Source organism: Pyxicephalus adspersus, chromosome 8, assembly GCF_032062135.1.
Source record: "Pyxicephalus adspersus chromosome 8, UCB_Pads_2.0, whole genome shotgun sequence".
NCBI lineage: Eukaryota > Metazoa > Chordata > Amphibia > Anura > Pyxicephalidae > Pyxicephalus > Pyxicephalus adspersus.
Genome location: NC_092865.1, coordinates 72264919 through 72279350, shown reverse-complemented (window position 1 = coordinate 72279350; position 14432 = coordinate 72264919). Strand labels below are relative to the sequence as shown.

Here is a 14432-nt window from a genome sequence, read left to right as displayed (position 1 = left end):
ATCCTGCCCCTGTACAAAGCATTGGTCAGACCACATCTGGAATATGCAGTCCAGTTTTCGGCACCAGTTCACAAAAAGGACATTGTGGAATTGGAGAGAGTGCAGAGAAGGGCAACTAAATTAATAAAAGGAATGGAGGAGCTCAGCTATGAGGAGAGATTAGCTGAACTGAATCTATTCTTCTTTGAGAAGAGACGTATAAGGGAGGATATGATAACCCTGTATAAATATATAAATGGTCCATATAGAGAACTTTCATCCCAATTATTCACTTTGAGATCATTACAAAGAACAAGAGAACACTCTTTGCATCTGGAGGAAAAGAAGTTTAAGCTCCGGATAAGGAAGGGATTCTTCACTGTAAGGGTTGTGAAAATGTGGAATCGGCTCCCTAAGGAAGTAATTTCAGCAACTACTATAGATTGCTTTAAGAAAAAGCTGGATGATTTCAAGATGCACAGAATATAACTGGGGATTAAGGCTTTAAAGTAATGATTACACAGACTGTTGATCCAGGGCACATCCAATTACCTCATGGAATCAGGAAGGTATTTTTTCCCCTGTTGAAGCAAATTGTACCAGGGTTTTTTTAGCTTCCTCTGGACCCACTATGTCTTATAGGGTTTTGTATGTGGGATATGTTTATTTCCATAGTGGTTGAACTTGATGGACTTTTTTCAACCTAACCTACTATGTAACTATGTAACTTTAAATTCCTTCTCATAGCTCCGCTTTCTTGGTCACATGCGGTGATACATACTACTCACTGACTGCTGTCAAAATGCTGCACTAAACAATTATCCAGGGCAGATCCATGAGGCTTCGCTGTACCAGAGTCATTGCCTTTCCAGACATTTCTTTTGTACTGGGAAGGTGGTAACTCCATCAATCTGAACTAAACCTTAAAAAGGTGACTCTATTAATCTGCTCTACCTCTGAACCTATGAACAGATATATCATAATTACAAGAGACATCCACCCGGACCAAACTCCCCAAAATGCCAGCAACCATTAAAGCTGCATGTGGATGGCTTAATAAAGCTGTAATGTATAGGGTACACCTGTGTCACAGGATGAAAACAGGCATCTGGAAGTACAATCCCCCTGACTGCTGAGATGAGAAAATAATGAGAAAAAGGCTAGTAAAATGGGCAAGACAATATTTTGAGAATTGGGTCACATTTAACAAGAGAACTGTGGGCTTCAGGTACGTTATTATTAATTAGACTGAAGTTTAGCATTAAAAGTTTGAAGTGAAGGGGGGATTGGGATTGTGTATATAGTGCCACATTACTACACTCGCTGTACCTTACTTACAATTCAGAACAAGTAAATTTCCCAAATACCAGACCTTAAAGCTTCAATAACCTTGCCGATCTGGCCAACCTTTAGTAAAAAGCAGTGTGTGTGGTATTATTATTATTGTGTGGTATATTATTATGGTTTCTCCAGTGGACGTGTATGAAGTCCTACTCATATTATTCTTTTTTACCTGCAAAAGATTGTTTACTTATTAGGCAGAACAAAGGTCTGGCAGTCATATTTTCTGTAACTGTGAGGTTAAATTTGACCAAACAGTTAATTAGCTAATCAGGCCAGCGTCCTACTGCAGAATCCCTTAATCACATTGGGGATGTGAAATTTCATCCTTGCAGACGAGGCTTTGTGTGTAAATCTGCGAGAGCAGTTCTGGCTTTTCCGGGGTCAAATTCTCAAGGGTTCCATAAAATAGGGCCTTTGTTTTCTTGGCTGTATGATATGATCATGAGGAACTGGAGACTGAGGGTTTGGTCCTGGGGAGGGGTCTAAATGGGAAGGAGCACAAAGGACACCATGTGTAACCCATTACACTTAGCTACTTTATAATGTCCCTATTACCCATTCATGTACAGTAACAATGCCTGTGAAAAAGTAGGCACAGCTCATGGAAATGGAGTTTTATAGCATTTTAAACAAAGCAAAAATTAGATTTTCATTTAAACACTGCCAACAACCAATTTCATGTCGCATTCATAAAAAAAATCTAAACTAACAAAGAAGCAGATTTATAAACTAGTAAATATATTTAGTGCATCCCATTACAACTACTTCAAATCTACTGAATTAGAATTAGGTGTTTCAGATTAGGTGTCTATAATAGGAATGTCAAGCAGGTGTATTCTGGAAGAACCTGTCATATTAATTTCATTGTAACATTGGTTATAGAGGTCCTGTGTCCTCTTTGTTATTAGTGTGTATGGAGTTATCATACTAAGATCAAAAAAGATCCCTCAGATATGAGGTTGTGAATGCTTATGAGTCTAGAAATATATTTAAATGATCACTATATATAGGCAATTCCACTATAGTGGCTTACAACGCAAATAATTTGCCCTTGTCTGGACAGTCAAGCATATTTAGACCTTGGCTCTGATTTAATAAAGTTCTCCAAGGCTGGAGAGAATACACTTTCATCAGTGAAGCTGGGTGATCCAGCAAACCTGGAATGGATCTGGCCCAGGATTGAAAACATTTGCTAATAGTTTTATTTTAGAAAAACCATTCCACAGTTGCTCAATTACTCAGCTTCACTGATGAAAGTGTATTCTCTCCAGCCTTGGAGAACTTTAATAAATCAGGGCTATTTAGCTGCCTGATGCTAAAAGAGATCTCTGAGAACCTCTGTCAGAAAGAGACAGCATCAAATAAAAATGTATGAGAGGTATACCAGAAAAAAAAACACCTTAGTGCAAGTATAGAGTTTGGATCATACATAAAGATTTATATACCAACTTTGAAGTATGGTGGTGGAAATTGCTGCCTCAGTAAATTGCTGGTCAAGGCAGCTTGCAGTCATCAAGTAAGCTATGAAACCTGTATTGTATAAAAGAATGCTTGAAAAATATGTGATGCCATCTGTCCAAAAGTTGAAATGGATGTTTTAACACAATTATATGAGATACACTGGCAAATCCACCAAATAATTGCTCAAACAAAAGTAACTGAGGGTTAGGAACTGCCTAGGTAATGTCCTGATTTGAATCTCCATAAGATGAGGAGCGGTTAATTGAAGTAAACCCATAAACTCAAAGCTGCAAAAACAACAGTGCCCCCAACCTCTACCCTTTAAATGAATACGAGCATTGGGACCCTTTCTTAGCATGCAACTTCATGTTAAATGGCTCTTTTCCCTGAGCAGTTGTGGATTGAAGATCATCAATTTGCTATGGGCCCAAGAGCTGTCAACAGCATGGCACCACTAAAAGGCCCTTAAACTGGAACTGAAGGAATTTTACAGAGAGTCAGTCAGACACAGATAGGAATATGAAAAATGCAACATGGTCACTAACTTGTACAATACCCGGCATGGTAAACTATTACATTTATTAATATTTCTATTATATTATTATGTGCACTGTTTGTTGAAAGATCTAATGTTTGCCTGTTAATATATGTTGAAAAAGTTGATCATTTCCATGGGTGTATATACCATTTCCCATGACTAAAATAATGTAGATATAAGTGTAAGCACTGATGAAAATATCACAATTCCCTCCTAGGCACGCAGATCCTCGATCATACAGTGACAGTCCACCAATCTCACATCACTCACACATATCACTCCATCACTCACTGATGTTAAAAAGCTGTTTTATTATGATTTAGTACTGCAACTGATTCCCTACCTATTCTAACTTTTGACAAATGATTGTGTATCAAAACAACTAAAGGAAAAGTGATTATAGTGTTTCCATTAGTTAAAACATTTTAATGTAAATATATATATTTTTATAATGAATAGGTACAGACATTTATTCAATATTTAGTATATAGTATAACCCTCTAAATATTATGTGATATGACTAGGTAGGAAAACATACTCATTCATACTTTCTCTTGTGCCTGTGCAGAATATTTTTGTTTTTGCTTGTCTTTGCGTCGGAACTGTAGATGGAGTATTTTGTCTATGTATGCTTTTCATATGTACCTACATATACGTATAAAGGTTAACTTCAGTTTTAAAATTAACCCTTGACCATTATCACATTGTAAAAAAATAACTAAAAACCTCAGATGCAAAAACTTCAGCATTTGCTCATGGCCTGGAGCTGAGTATTTTTACATTGTGAGCTGTTTTATGAGTCCACTAGAAAGTTGTTCATGAGGCCTGGCCATTGAGAGGATTGCTGAGATTAGAATGCAGAAGGCCATTATTCTCTATGGCTGGTCTCAGTGCATGAACAATTTAGAGAAGCTAGACTGCCACAATGCTGAAGGTACGTAATGGGCTTGATTTAATAAAACTCTACAAGACTTGAGAAGATAGACTAGCATGGGTGAGCCTGGGTGATCCAGAAAACCTGGAATGGATTTCTCCAAATTCCTTTGCTATTAGCTGACAAATGTTTTCAGTTATGGACCATATCTATTCCAGGTTTGCTGGATCTCCCAGGTTCTCCCATAGTAGTGTGTCTTGGAGAGTTTTATTAAATTAGGCCCACTGCCTTGCTTTCTGCAAGCCACATTAATGAAAACTCCATAATATTGTGCTTAATCCTATATTAGGATATTAATACCCTGTAGCCAGGGTTTATACACAGCCCAATCTGTTTTTGTTCATATTGATAGAATAATGATTAGTCAAATCCAGAAAATCAATCCAAAGTTAGGGAAAAGCCTGTATACCATATAGTTTGGATGTACAATTTCCTTTGGATTAGCCAAATAACTAAATGTAAATTCAAACCTAAAATACTTATTTGGGCTGGCTTTCATACTACATAGCTGATGGTAAATCTAAAGGTTGTACAATCACATTGTATATTGTCTGGTCAGCTTTAGGCAGTTGTTACACTGTTGTCCCCACTGGACCACCCCATTCCTGTCTTATTCAGGACTAAAAAAAGATTTTACCTTCAATCAATAGTTTAAGCATCAGAAACCTGTGCATGTTCCTTCGTAACAGCTAGGCAATTATAGGACATGTCCTGCTGCCTTGAAATGCAATACAAATAAGAACAATATACTATACATAATACATTTAGCTTAAGATAAACTTCATGAACCAGCTTTTGTTTTTACATGATCCAAATTCCTAGCATTTTATTGGTAATCTAAAGGTAATTGTTTATTGTGCTTTATGTGTCTAGTAGAGCTGGAGTCTACAAATAAATATATCTTTTTGTTTCCTTATATGAACACTTTTTAGGTATCCCAGGACCTGCTACTCACTACATGTAATAACCCTAAATCTTTAGATAAAGTCCCTTATCACAAATTTGTGATTTGTACTTTTATTATAAAGGCCTGTAAATCTCACCTGAAAATGGAAGTAATTACTGAATTTGTGGACAAATCTAAGCAATGTAGTCAGAGCTCAAGACATTTTTACTTCTGTTCCCTACCTACCAAGTGAGAACGTTACTACAATTAGCAGTAATCAGTATCAGCCTATCTTTATTTTATATGCAGAATTATTGTACTGTTACTATTGTTCTCTTACTAAACATAATTCCCCACCCAAATTGTACAAATTTGTAGACACCAATAAACAATCAATCTCATTTTTGTTGTCAAAGGCACTGGGAGATGGAAGTTCTGTGCCTGATGTCAATTCTGTTGTGCTTCAGGTTCCTATGATAAGAAAAAAATAAAAAGTAAATCAAATGTATATAGGATTATACATTCAACATTCCAGAAAAACTTAACTTTCATTTTATTTTTATATTTCATATACGTTTATGAACAGTTAAAAGAATGACAAATCAGAAGAACAGAGTAGATAAGTATAATATTTACATAAATAAGATAGATACAATTACACATTATAAGAAAGAAAAGACAGACATTGAAAACAAATCCTTCTGTAGCTGAATAGACCGATGGAGGAAGGGACAAATTTTGTTATACACTAGGATTAATCTGGGCATTGAAGAAAGTATCAAAAATGTAATGCCAAATGGGTTAAGAATATTTTGTCAAAAAACAATAATTCCCAAATGGGTGAAAGGGTTTACGTCCCTCTGTTTATGATAAACCCAAAACTAAACCAAAAAAAATGGTAAAAACCAAAGTCTATCGAGACATTTTTTGGTATAAAAGCACCTGCCTCATCACACCTTTGAAAAACAAAAATATATATTTAGATATATATATTTTTATATTTACATATTGCTTTTACTGCTTCCATTTTTTTATCCTGATAAACATACTTCATAGTATCTTGTTAGATGAAATGTCAGTAGATAGTTTTATTTGAATCTAAAATGGCACTCTTCAGGATTGTGTGAACTTTACATATCCCAGAAATTCATGAGCGATGCGTGATGACTTACTGATGCAGTATCTCCAGTTCAATTACTTTTGACATATAGTTAGAACATACATTTTTTAACAATTTTAGCTCACACTATTTATGAGATATTGATTTAAGAGCCCTTTTGCTAAAGGTCTAAAAGTATTTATACCATTTTTACCTATCACTGACATATCTAAAACCTTATAAAAATATGTAAACTTCCACACAAGATTCCTGACTGAAGACAGGAAGACATTTTAAACCTTTAAATTGTTTGATACTTTTTTAAAGGTATTGTAAACCCTCCCTTTTGTAAGAATAAAGAAATTTGAATCAATGATAGGGAGTCCTATCCCATTAATAGTCACTAATATTTTAAATTTTATTTTGTTTAAATTTTAAATTGTCCTATGAATTCAAATATTCCAAAAGGTTTATATTTACATAATGGGTGGTGCACAATGTCCTTATCAAAAGTAGAAAGCCTCTATATCTGTTTTACTGCAGGGGAGCTTTGAAGTCTGAGGTATAACTATACAAGGGTTTTTATTTTATTTTTATTTTTACTGATATGCTTGATATTTGCATACTTCTGTTAAGAGTGTTGTACTATACTATAGTACACTATAGTACACATCACTATAACTAAATATTAAAAAATGCATTTGTATATAGTTTTCAGCATTTCAGGAATACCTGTGAAAGTATAGTTTTTGGGTCTCAACATTTTTGGGGTATTCAGACCTTTATTGAAATGCAGAACTCCATGGCATTTAAATGCTTTCATAATAACATGGGTAACATCTTAAAATAACACGAAATTCCTGGAATGTTGGCATTTCTATGCAGTTTTGGCTGTTATCTGGGTTGCCTTCATTTATTGCCTGAAATCCCATCATACCAAATACGGTATGGTGTGCAGAATGTTTCTGATTTATTAACTAATTATTATTAAACAGGAATTTCATATTCTTGCTGTTGCTTGTTTTTAACCTCATGATAATTTCTGCTTGTAAATTAGTATATATATTTTGTTGTAGAATGCATGACATCAGTATTATTTTGCTGAAATTAAAATACCATCTTGTTTTTCAAGAGACTTATAGAGAATTGCACAGTACTGTGGATGAATATATAAGCCAAATGTTGGCCATTTTACTGCACCCAACAGTAACTCCAGACATTGGAGATAGATGTACTTTTGTTTCACAGACCACTGGACAATGAGTGGATTACTACTGGAGTAAGAATCCCCTGCCTTCACTTGTTCTAGTTTTTCAGGATTATTAGGATACAGCTTTGTTAGCTCACCATCCATGTAGACATGACTGGTAGAGATAAAAACAACAACTGTATCAAAATTTCCATCATACGCTAATATTCATTTTCTCTTATGCTGTGGACAAGCGAATAGGAAAAAGTAGTAATCTTCTGATTTCCAAGATGTTATGTTGATTAATGTTTTTTGGACTATCCCTTATTTCAAATAGGTTAGCAGCCCAGGTTAACTGGATAAAAAAAGTCAAGCTGCATTCAGATAAGAATTTGCCTTCTGCAGCCAATGGCTGTACATAGTCAATTTTACTAGACAAACTGGTGCCTAGGATCAAAGCCACTACCACGTCAGATGTTGCAGCTCCCTCCCTAATTTGGGAGACACTAGTTCATGATTGGTGTATAATTTTATTCCCTTCCCCCATCCCTGCATTGCCCTGCTATCCTACCCCACCATTTTTACACTGGAGCTTTATATTATTTCAAAGAAAAGACCCATTTTTCCCTGGTCTCCGTCTTTCCCAGGGGCCCGTAGAAACCGGGTAAAGTTTCCTGGTGCTCTTGGAATCCGGATTCTACCTGGGATTTGAGCCGTGGGAGGACCCCGTCGGAGCACGTTGCTCTCCGAGAGATGTCCTTCCTTTGTCTGTTTCTCAGTAATTCTCAGGGTCTTGACAGCGTGGTATACACTGGCTGTTCCCAATGTGTTGGGCTATGTGATGGAGCCACACTAGGAGAATCAGAGATTGCAGTGTAAAGTGGACGTTGAGGAGGGCCCATATACGAGAATGCTGAATAGAGGCCAGAGGCTTGACTTGAATGGCTGTAATAGGAACTTGATGGTTGGTGGTCTGAGTAGTCAAACTGTGGTCTGGAGATGGAAGGAAATGCTGAGCCATAATGAGGCAGCCCCAGTGAAGTGTAGGTCAGCTGAGATGTTGACGGCTGCTCTGTATAATGGCTTGTGGTTGAACTTTCTGTCTTCACTTGAGCCTTTGAGTCTGCGACAGTTGGAGCATGTTGCTTTGCAAGAGCCCAAGCAGAGGGACCGGCAGCCAGAGCTCCACTGAGGCCATAGCTGGAGGTGTAACCCCCAATGTGGCTTGCGTGTGCAGCATGACCATTGGGTGGAAGGTACTGATCAAATTCATTGACGTCAAATGTCTCCATGTTGGACATGACGTCGTGGCTTATTTCCCCAATATCTACATTGCCAAAATCAATGTGGGGTTTCCCTCCTTCTGCCAGAGATCGAGAGCCATCCCTCTTGCCCTCAGATTTTCCTGCTTGAAGTTCTGTTTTTGGTGTTGTTGGTGGAGTGGGAGGACCATGACTTTGGCCTAAAATAATAAAATAAAAGAAAAAATTAAAATTAATTACAAAAACCTAATTTCTTTTTAAATATGCTGCCTATTTTAAAATGATCAGACATGTTAAGTTGTAATTTACATTACCTGTTGAGTGTTCTGAATTCCCATCTGACATAGGGGAGCCATGTCTATGGTCCAGGTGTGAGTTTTTGTAGTGTGCCTGTATGGAGGCAGCACCCCCTTCAGTTTCTGAGGATCCATCTCCCTCACCAGATGTGGGTTTTCCATTCTTCCTTCTACGAGGCTGGTACTTATAATCTGGATGGTCCTTCTTGTGTTGCATTCTCAATCTTTCTGCTTCTTCTATGAAGGGTCTTTTATCATTCTCATTTAGTAATCTGTATAAAAAAAAGTGATCAATAATGTTTATCAAATAGTGTATGAGAGTTTAGGAAGCTGGGGGAATACTATAACATATTTATTCCTAAAGTAATTCCCGTCTACTTAAGTTTCCTGCCAGTTATGCTGATCCAAATGCTTTAAGACTTTCTTAGTCACTGACATGAATGCATATCAAGAATTTCGAGTTTCCTCTGACTTTATAGATTTATGCTTGGTCTTAAGCCAAATACAGCCAGTCAACAGGTGCTTTACCATAGAGGCCAGCAGTACCAGAACCATATGTAAAGTTCTAGTTTATTTTAAAATCTTCTTTGACATAAGCAACAGAAATAGGATCAATACAGTCCACAGGACCCTACTTCTACTTAGGAACAAAGTAATTAAATAAGTGATAAGAGACACACACAACTGAGTTCACTACTTCTTTGGCGAATATGTGTCATGCAGAGTTTATATAGATTCCATACCTCCAAAGCTTTCCCAATGTCTTGCTTAGCTCTGCATTGTGAAGATGTGGATACTGGTCAGCCAACTTTCGACGGGCAGCTTGAGCCCATACCATGAAAGCATTCATGGGCCGCTTCACATGAGGTTTAGATTTATTGCCACCATTGACCCTGACTGGCATAGGGACTAATGTCCAGTCATAACCGCTCAGAACCTGGGAGACAGCTTCACGAATGCAGACAGGAAATCTTTCATCTTCAGAATCATGTTCTTTTTTCACTTTTCCTTCATCATCATCATCGTCATCTGGGCCAGAGTGGGAATGGGATGCCAAAGGTTCAGGTGTTAAGGAGGGATCCTCAGACCCAACAGGGCTCATGTCAACTTCTGACAGACTCTGATCGTCACTCATGGTGTATCTTTCACCTGAAACTGGAATAGTCAAGCATAACATTGTTACATTGTTTGCCTTCCTGGTGGCATATACCAATATCAAATACTTTCCAAAGCACAGTGAAGATATCTATTCTTATTTCTTAGCATTTACACAACAGGGTAAAAGTTACAGCCAAATCCTGCCAAGTTTCTATCAGCAATGTTTACAAAATAATAAAGGACAGTTGTCTCTAAATTCTGTGTAAATTTTTTTAAGAAAGTGTTATTGATCATCTCAGCATGAAAAAATGTAGTCACAGAATACATAGTTATGTGAGTTTTTCATCTTTGTGTATACTGTACCAAATTATCTTTAAGAAATATGTTTTTAGTGTTCTTGTTAGGTAGTTAAGTCCTTCCAAAAATTATTTTTTCATTGGCACCATGGTTAAAGATCACTTCTTTAAAAAATCTCCGAATAAAACTACAAAGGGCATTGTTCAGTGTTCAGCATAAGACTAATTTTTGTCAACAATAATCTCTAAATATTATGTTGTTAGTGGCTGCATGCTATTAAAGCCATACAAATCCTTCCCTAAACAGGAAATCTATGCAGAAAGAAGATTTAACTAACAAAGTAACTGTATATTTCCATTCTTTTTTTTATCATGCAAACAATGTTTAAAACACATGCCTTTTAATTACCGCTCTGTTTAGATAAGGTTTATTTTGCTGTATTTACTGGTTGAATATTTAACACATTTTTAACCAAAATACATATTAAATTCCTGAATTGTAGGTTATCCACCAATAACCTTCCAACTAGAGATTTGTATAGATTTATTTAGCACTCAGTTTTACATAAGCCATGCTAACCTGTTCTAAAATGATAATGCAATAAAATCAGGAGAATTACAGGAACAGTCTATAATAACAGGTATGTGGAACAGGTTTTTCTTTTACCGGAAATATAGTAGAAGTATTGTAGTAGTTTAAAAGTAATTTTAATATAACTGTTGATGCATAAAAAGGAATCCCTGAGTATTTTTGTTAAATTCTAATATTGTTTTTTCCTGAATCTTCAAATACTCATAAAGATAACTGAAAGTAAAATTATTAACTAGTGTTCCAATAAAAGCATATGGATAGCTAATAAATTCACATAAAAATAGTGAATTTAGGCTAATAATAAAAAAAAAACTTCAAATATTGGTATTATTTTGTAGCAAGGCATCAAGAAAACAATAGGTATCACATATTATATTATCTATCTATCCTTACATCTATATTTCATAAATTATTTCTTCTATTAAAGCGTGACATTTTCTACTTTCTAGTTCCTTTAATTTTTCAACGATTCATGATAATTATCTTGTTTGGCACTTGTATTTTCTCATATGTATTAATTAGAAATAATATTAATAATCAATTAATAATAGTATATAATATATTAATATAATATATATTATATTTTATAATCATAATGGTAGAGCTACCACAGTTAACTTTGTATACACGGAAAGAGTTTTCGTTTTGTTTTAGCTAATTAATTTAGTTGGCTTCACTTGTGTTTTAGTTTGTTGTTTTGATTCTTTAGTGTTTTAGCAATATTGCCGAAACAGCAAATGTGAGAGTAACATATTGCATTTTTACTAATGATCTTAAGCTTTGACTAGCTAACAAAATCAGTGCAGATCTCTCACTCAGTAAGGAAAAGTGATTTTCTGTAATATTCATTATCTTATTAGAAATGTTAAAAAATATTTCATAATCATATCCTAATTTAGGAAGAAGACAAAGTACGTGGGAATTTAAAGTAGACATATGAGAAACGGAGGGATAAGTAAATGAAAATTAATGAGATTTGTCCAATCCTAGACAGTTTTGTCTATGATTTCTAAAACAAAAGATAGTGCAAGCATTTTATATTACATAGATTTGCTCATATTAGATATACATGTATTCTCTAATACAAAAATCAACACGGCCCATTCTGACAGACCACAAAACTAATGGCAATGTTTGTAACAGAATCTATGCAATAACTGTTTTTTTTCCAAAGAAAAAATCCATTTCAAATTATATCCACACAAAAATGTACCATTTTAATACATGTAGATATTTAACCATCAAATTTCCTAAACAAGTTAATGTCCCAACTGTTTAAACATAAAGCATCAGAACAATTCAACTGCATAAATTTATTCTGCCACATTTCAAGAGAAAAGAAGATGTGCAAAGTAGAAAATAAATGAATAGAAAATAAAGTTAAATAAATTGAAAAATGAGGACATTAACTCCTAAGAATAAAATTATAGGAATTGATAGAAGGAGGAAAGCAATTATGACATTTTTATGCATTCACAAGAAAGTAAGAATGGTATTTTGGGAGAAAAGTGGAATAAAAGCAATGATCTAGTTTTGGTAAACATGAAAAAAACTTTTACTTAAGACTACAAAATAGAGACGAATGTAACATTACATTATTATTAACATAACAGAAAAAAAGTAAGTGATTAGCAAAGATTTAGTAAACTAGATAAAGCTGGCTGAAGTATTGGTAATCATAAAGATGAAAAAAAAAACAACTTTGGAAAAGCAACAGATCTAATCTGTTTTCCTTATATGGGAGTATATGTTTTAAAAATATATTGAAATAATGGTATTCAAATAAATTATATATAATTGCAGCTTTATTAATGAAGCCTATTATTTAGAATACATTTAGGCAAACATAAGTAACAGCACTGAACCAAGCTGTGATTTAAAATTGTATATAGTGGGGATCAGAAAATGTGGCTTGAAGGGAGAAGTGAAGCAGGAAGAGTAGGAATGCAAAACGTACCTAGTGAGCCTTGGTGGTAGGAGGTGTGCTGGCTGGATGCTGTGTCAGTAATAGAGGCTCTGTTCTCCTATCTGAATGATGCTCTGTTCGCTGCCCTGATCACTTCTCCCCATGCATTTAAGGCAAAGCTTTTCTCAAACAGTCCTTGGCCTCTCTAATTGGCTGCCACCAATGAAGGGGTGGAGACTAAGAGCAAGATGCACCTTTTCTGCCAAGAAAATGAACACAAAAATATAAGATTCTCCACTTTTTTAAAGCAAGCATTAACATTTCTTGCGTAGCTCGTTTTTGTAAAATGCATTAAATGGTAGATGTGATAAAAAGACAATATATCGGCTGTTTAAACAACATGTATATTTTTCTTAAAGTTTGAATAAAATTAATACTCCCACATCTGACCTAAAGTATTAATAAAATAATAATAATGAATATGTGGAAGTCAATCACTTTACCTAAGAGCAATATGAAAGCCAATGTTTAGGTTTGTAGGAGCAAAGTAATATGCAAAGCACTGGCACTGCACGTCAGCTGAACTGTATCCACAACTAATCCAGAGTTACAGCTTTCACAACAGCTCTTTTATTCACTTCTAATCCAAACCTGATTCACTAATCCACAGATCTTATTCTCTGCCTTGGCACTACCTATTATGTAGTACAGAAACACATCTTGTATACAAACATAAAAAGTTTAGGAACCCTTTAAACTGGGGACAGCGAAACCATTTGCACCATCTATACCAAGTCTCCCTGACTGCATCAAATTACACTCAGGTTAAAGAAACTTCAAAAGTGTTGCAGTTCTCGTTTTTACCTATATTTAATAAGGCTTAGAAACAGGCCAAAGCGGCATACTCTGCAGATGTGTGATGAGTCTGTGTAGGTATGTTATGTAGGAGGAGAAGGCAGACAGAGGATGTCATGCATAGCCTTAGGGTCCCATGTCCTCATATGAGCAAAAGCACGAACAGTGTGCAATTGTTGGTGCCCTTGTTTTAGAAAAAAAAGAACTTTAACTGGCAACTGTCTTCCCAGGGGAGCGAAGTTTATAAAGTCACATGTATACATAAACTACTAACTACTACAAAATGCCATTGTACCAGTAAGGGCGGAGGAGGAGGCGTCAATACAGTTACACTTTAGGAAGAACATTAAAACAAATTAAACAGGCTCAACAGACTTATTGATCTGACAGCATGTCCGATTTCTACCTAGAAAGTGTTGTCTTGCTGCCTGTGAGAATTGGTAGATAAATTAAAAATGTCCTGTAATCACAAAACAGTTTTCTAAGAAAGGAGACAGTAACAGGACAAGTTGAAATGGCAGTGTTTCTTCATTTTTTATTACAACCATTGGCATTCGATTAGTCAAATCTGATTTGCTACCATTAGGTCATATGGACATTACTGAAAACTTTACATGATATTTTGGAGGGACTTTGATTCAAATATAAGAAGTTTATCTAGATAATTGTGTAGATTTTCCTTATTTTAATTTCCAGC

The 14432-nt window shown here is 35.3% G+C and overlaps 1 protein-coding gene across 2 annotated transcripts; it reads right to left on the bottom strand.

Annotated features, from left to right (window-relative positions):
- Nucleotides 1-1784: 1784 nt before the first annotated feature.
- Nucleotides 1785-13217, bottom strand: SOX10 (SRY-box transcription factor 10). Of its 2 annotated transcripts, XR_011922034.1 has the most exons (5): nt 12932-13216; nt 9732-10143; nt 9007-9260; nt 8132-8892; nt 1785-5613 (listed from the first exon to the last, which is right to left on the bottom strand). XR_011922034.1 is itself a non-coding variant. In XM_072421139.1 (4 exons), the coding sequence occupies exons 2-4, from the start codon at nt 10121-10123 to the stop codon at nt 8216-8218; spliced, it is 1323 nt and encodes a 440-aa protein (XP_072277240.1). In that variant the 5' UTR covers nt 10124-10143; nt 12932-13217; the 3' UTR covers nt 5620-8215. The 2 variants fall into 2 exon arrangements, 1 of the variants encoding a protein (XP_072277240.1); XM_072421139.1 differs by lacking the exon at nt 1785-5613 and having other exon boundaries at nt 5620-8892; nt 12932-13217.
- Nucleotides 13218-14432: the final 1215 nt, after the last annotated feature.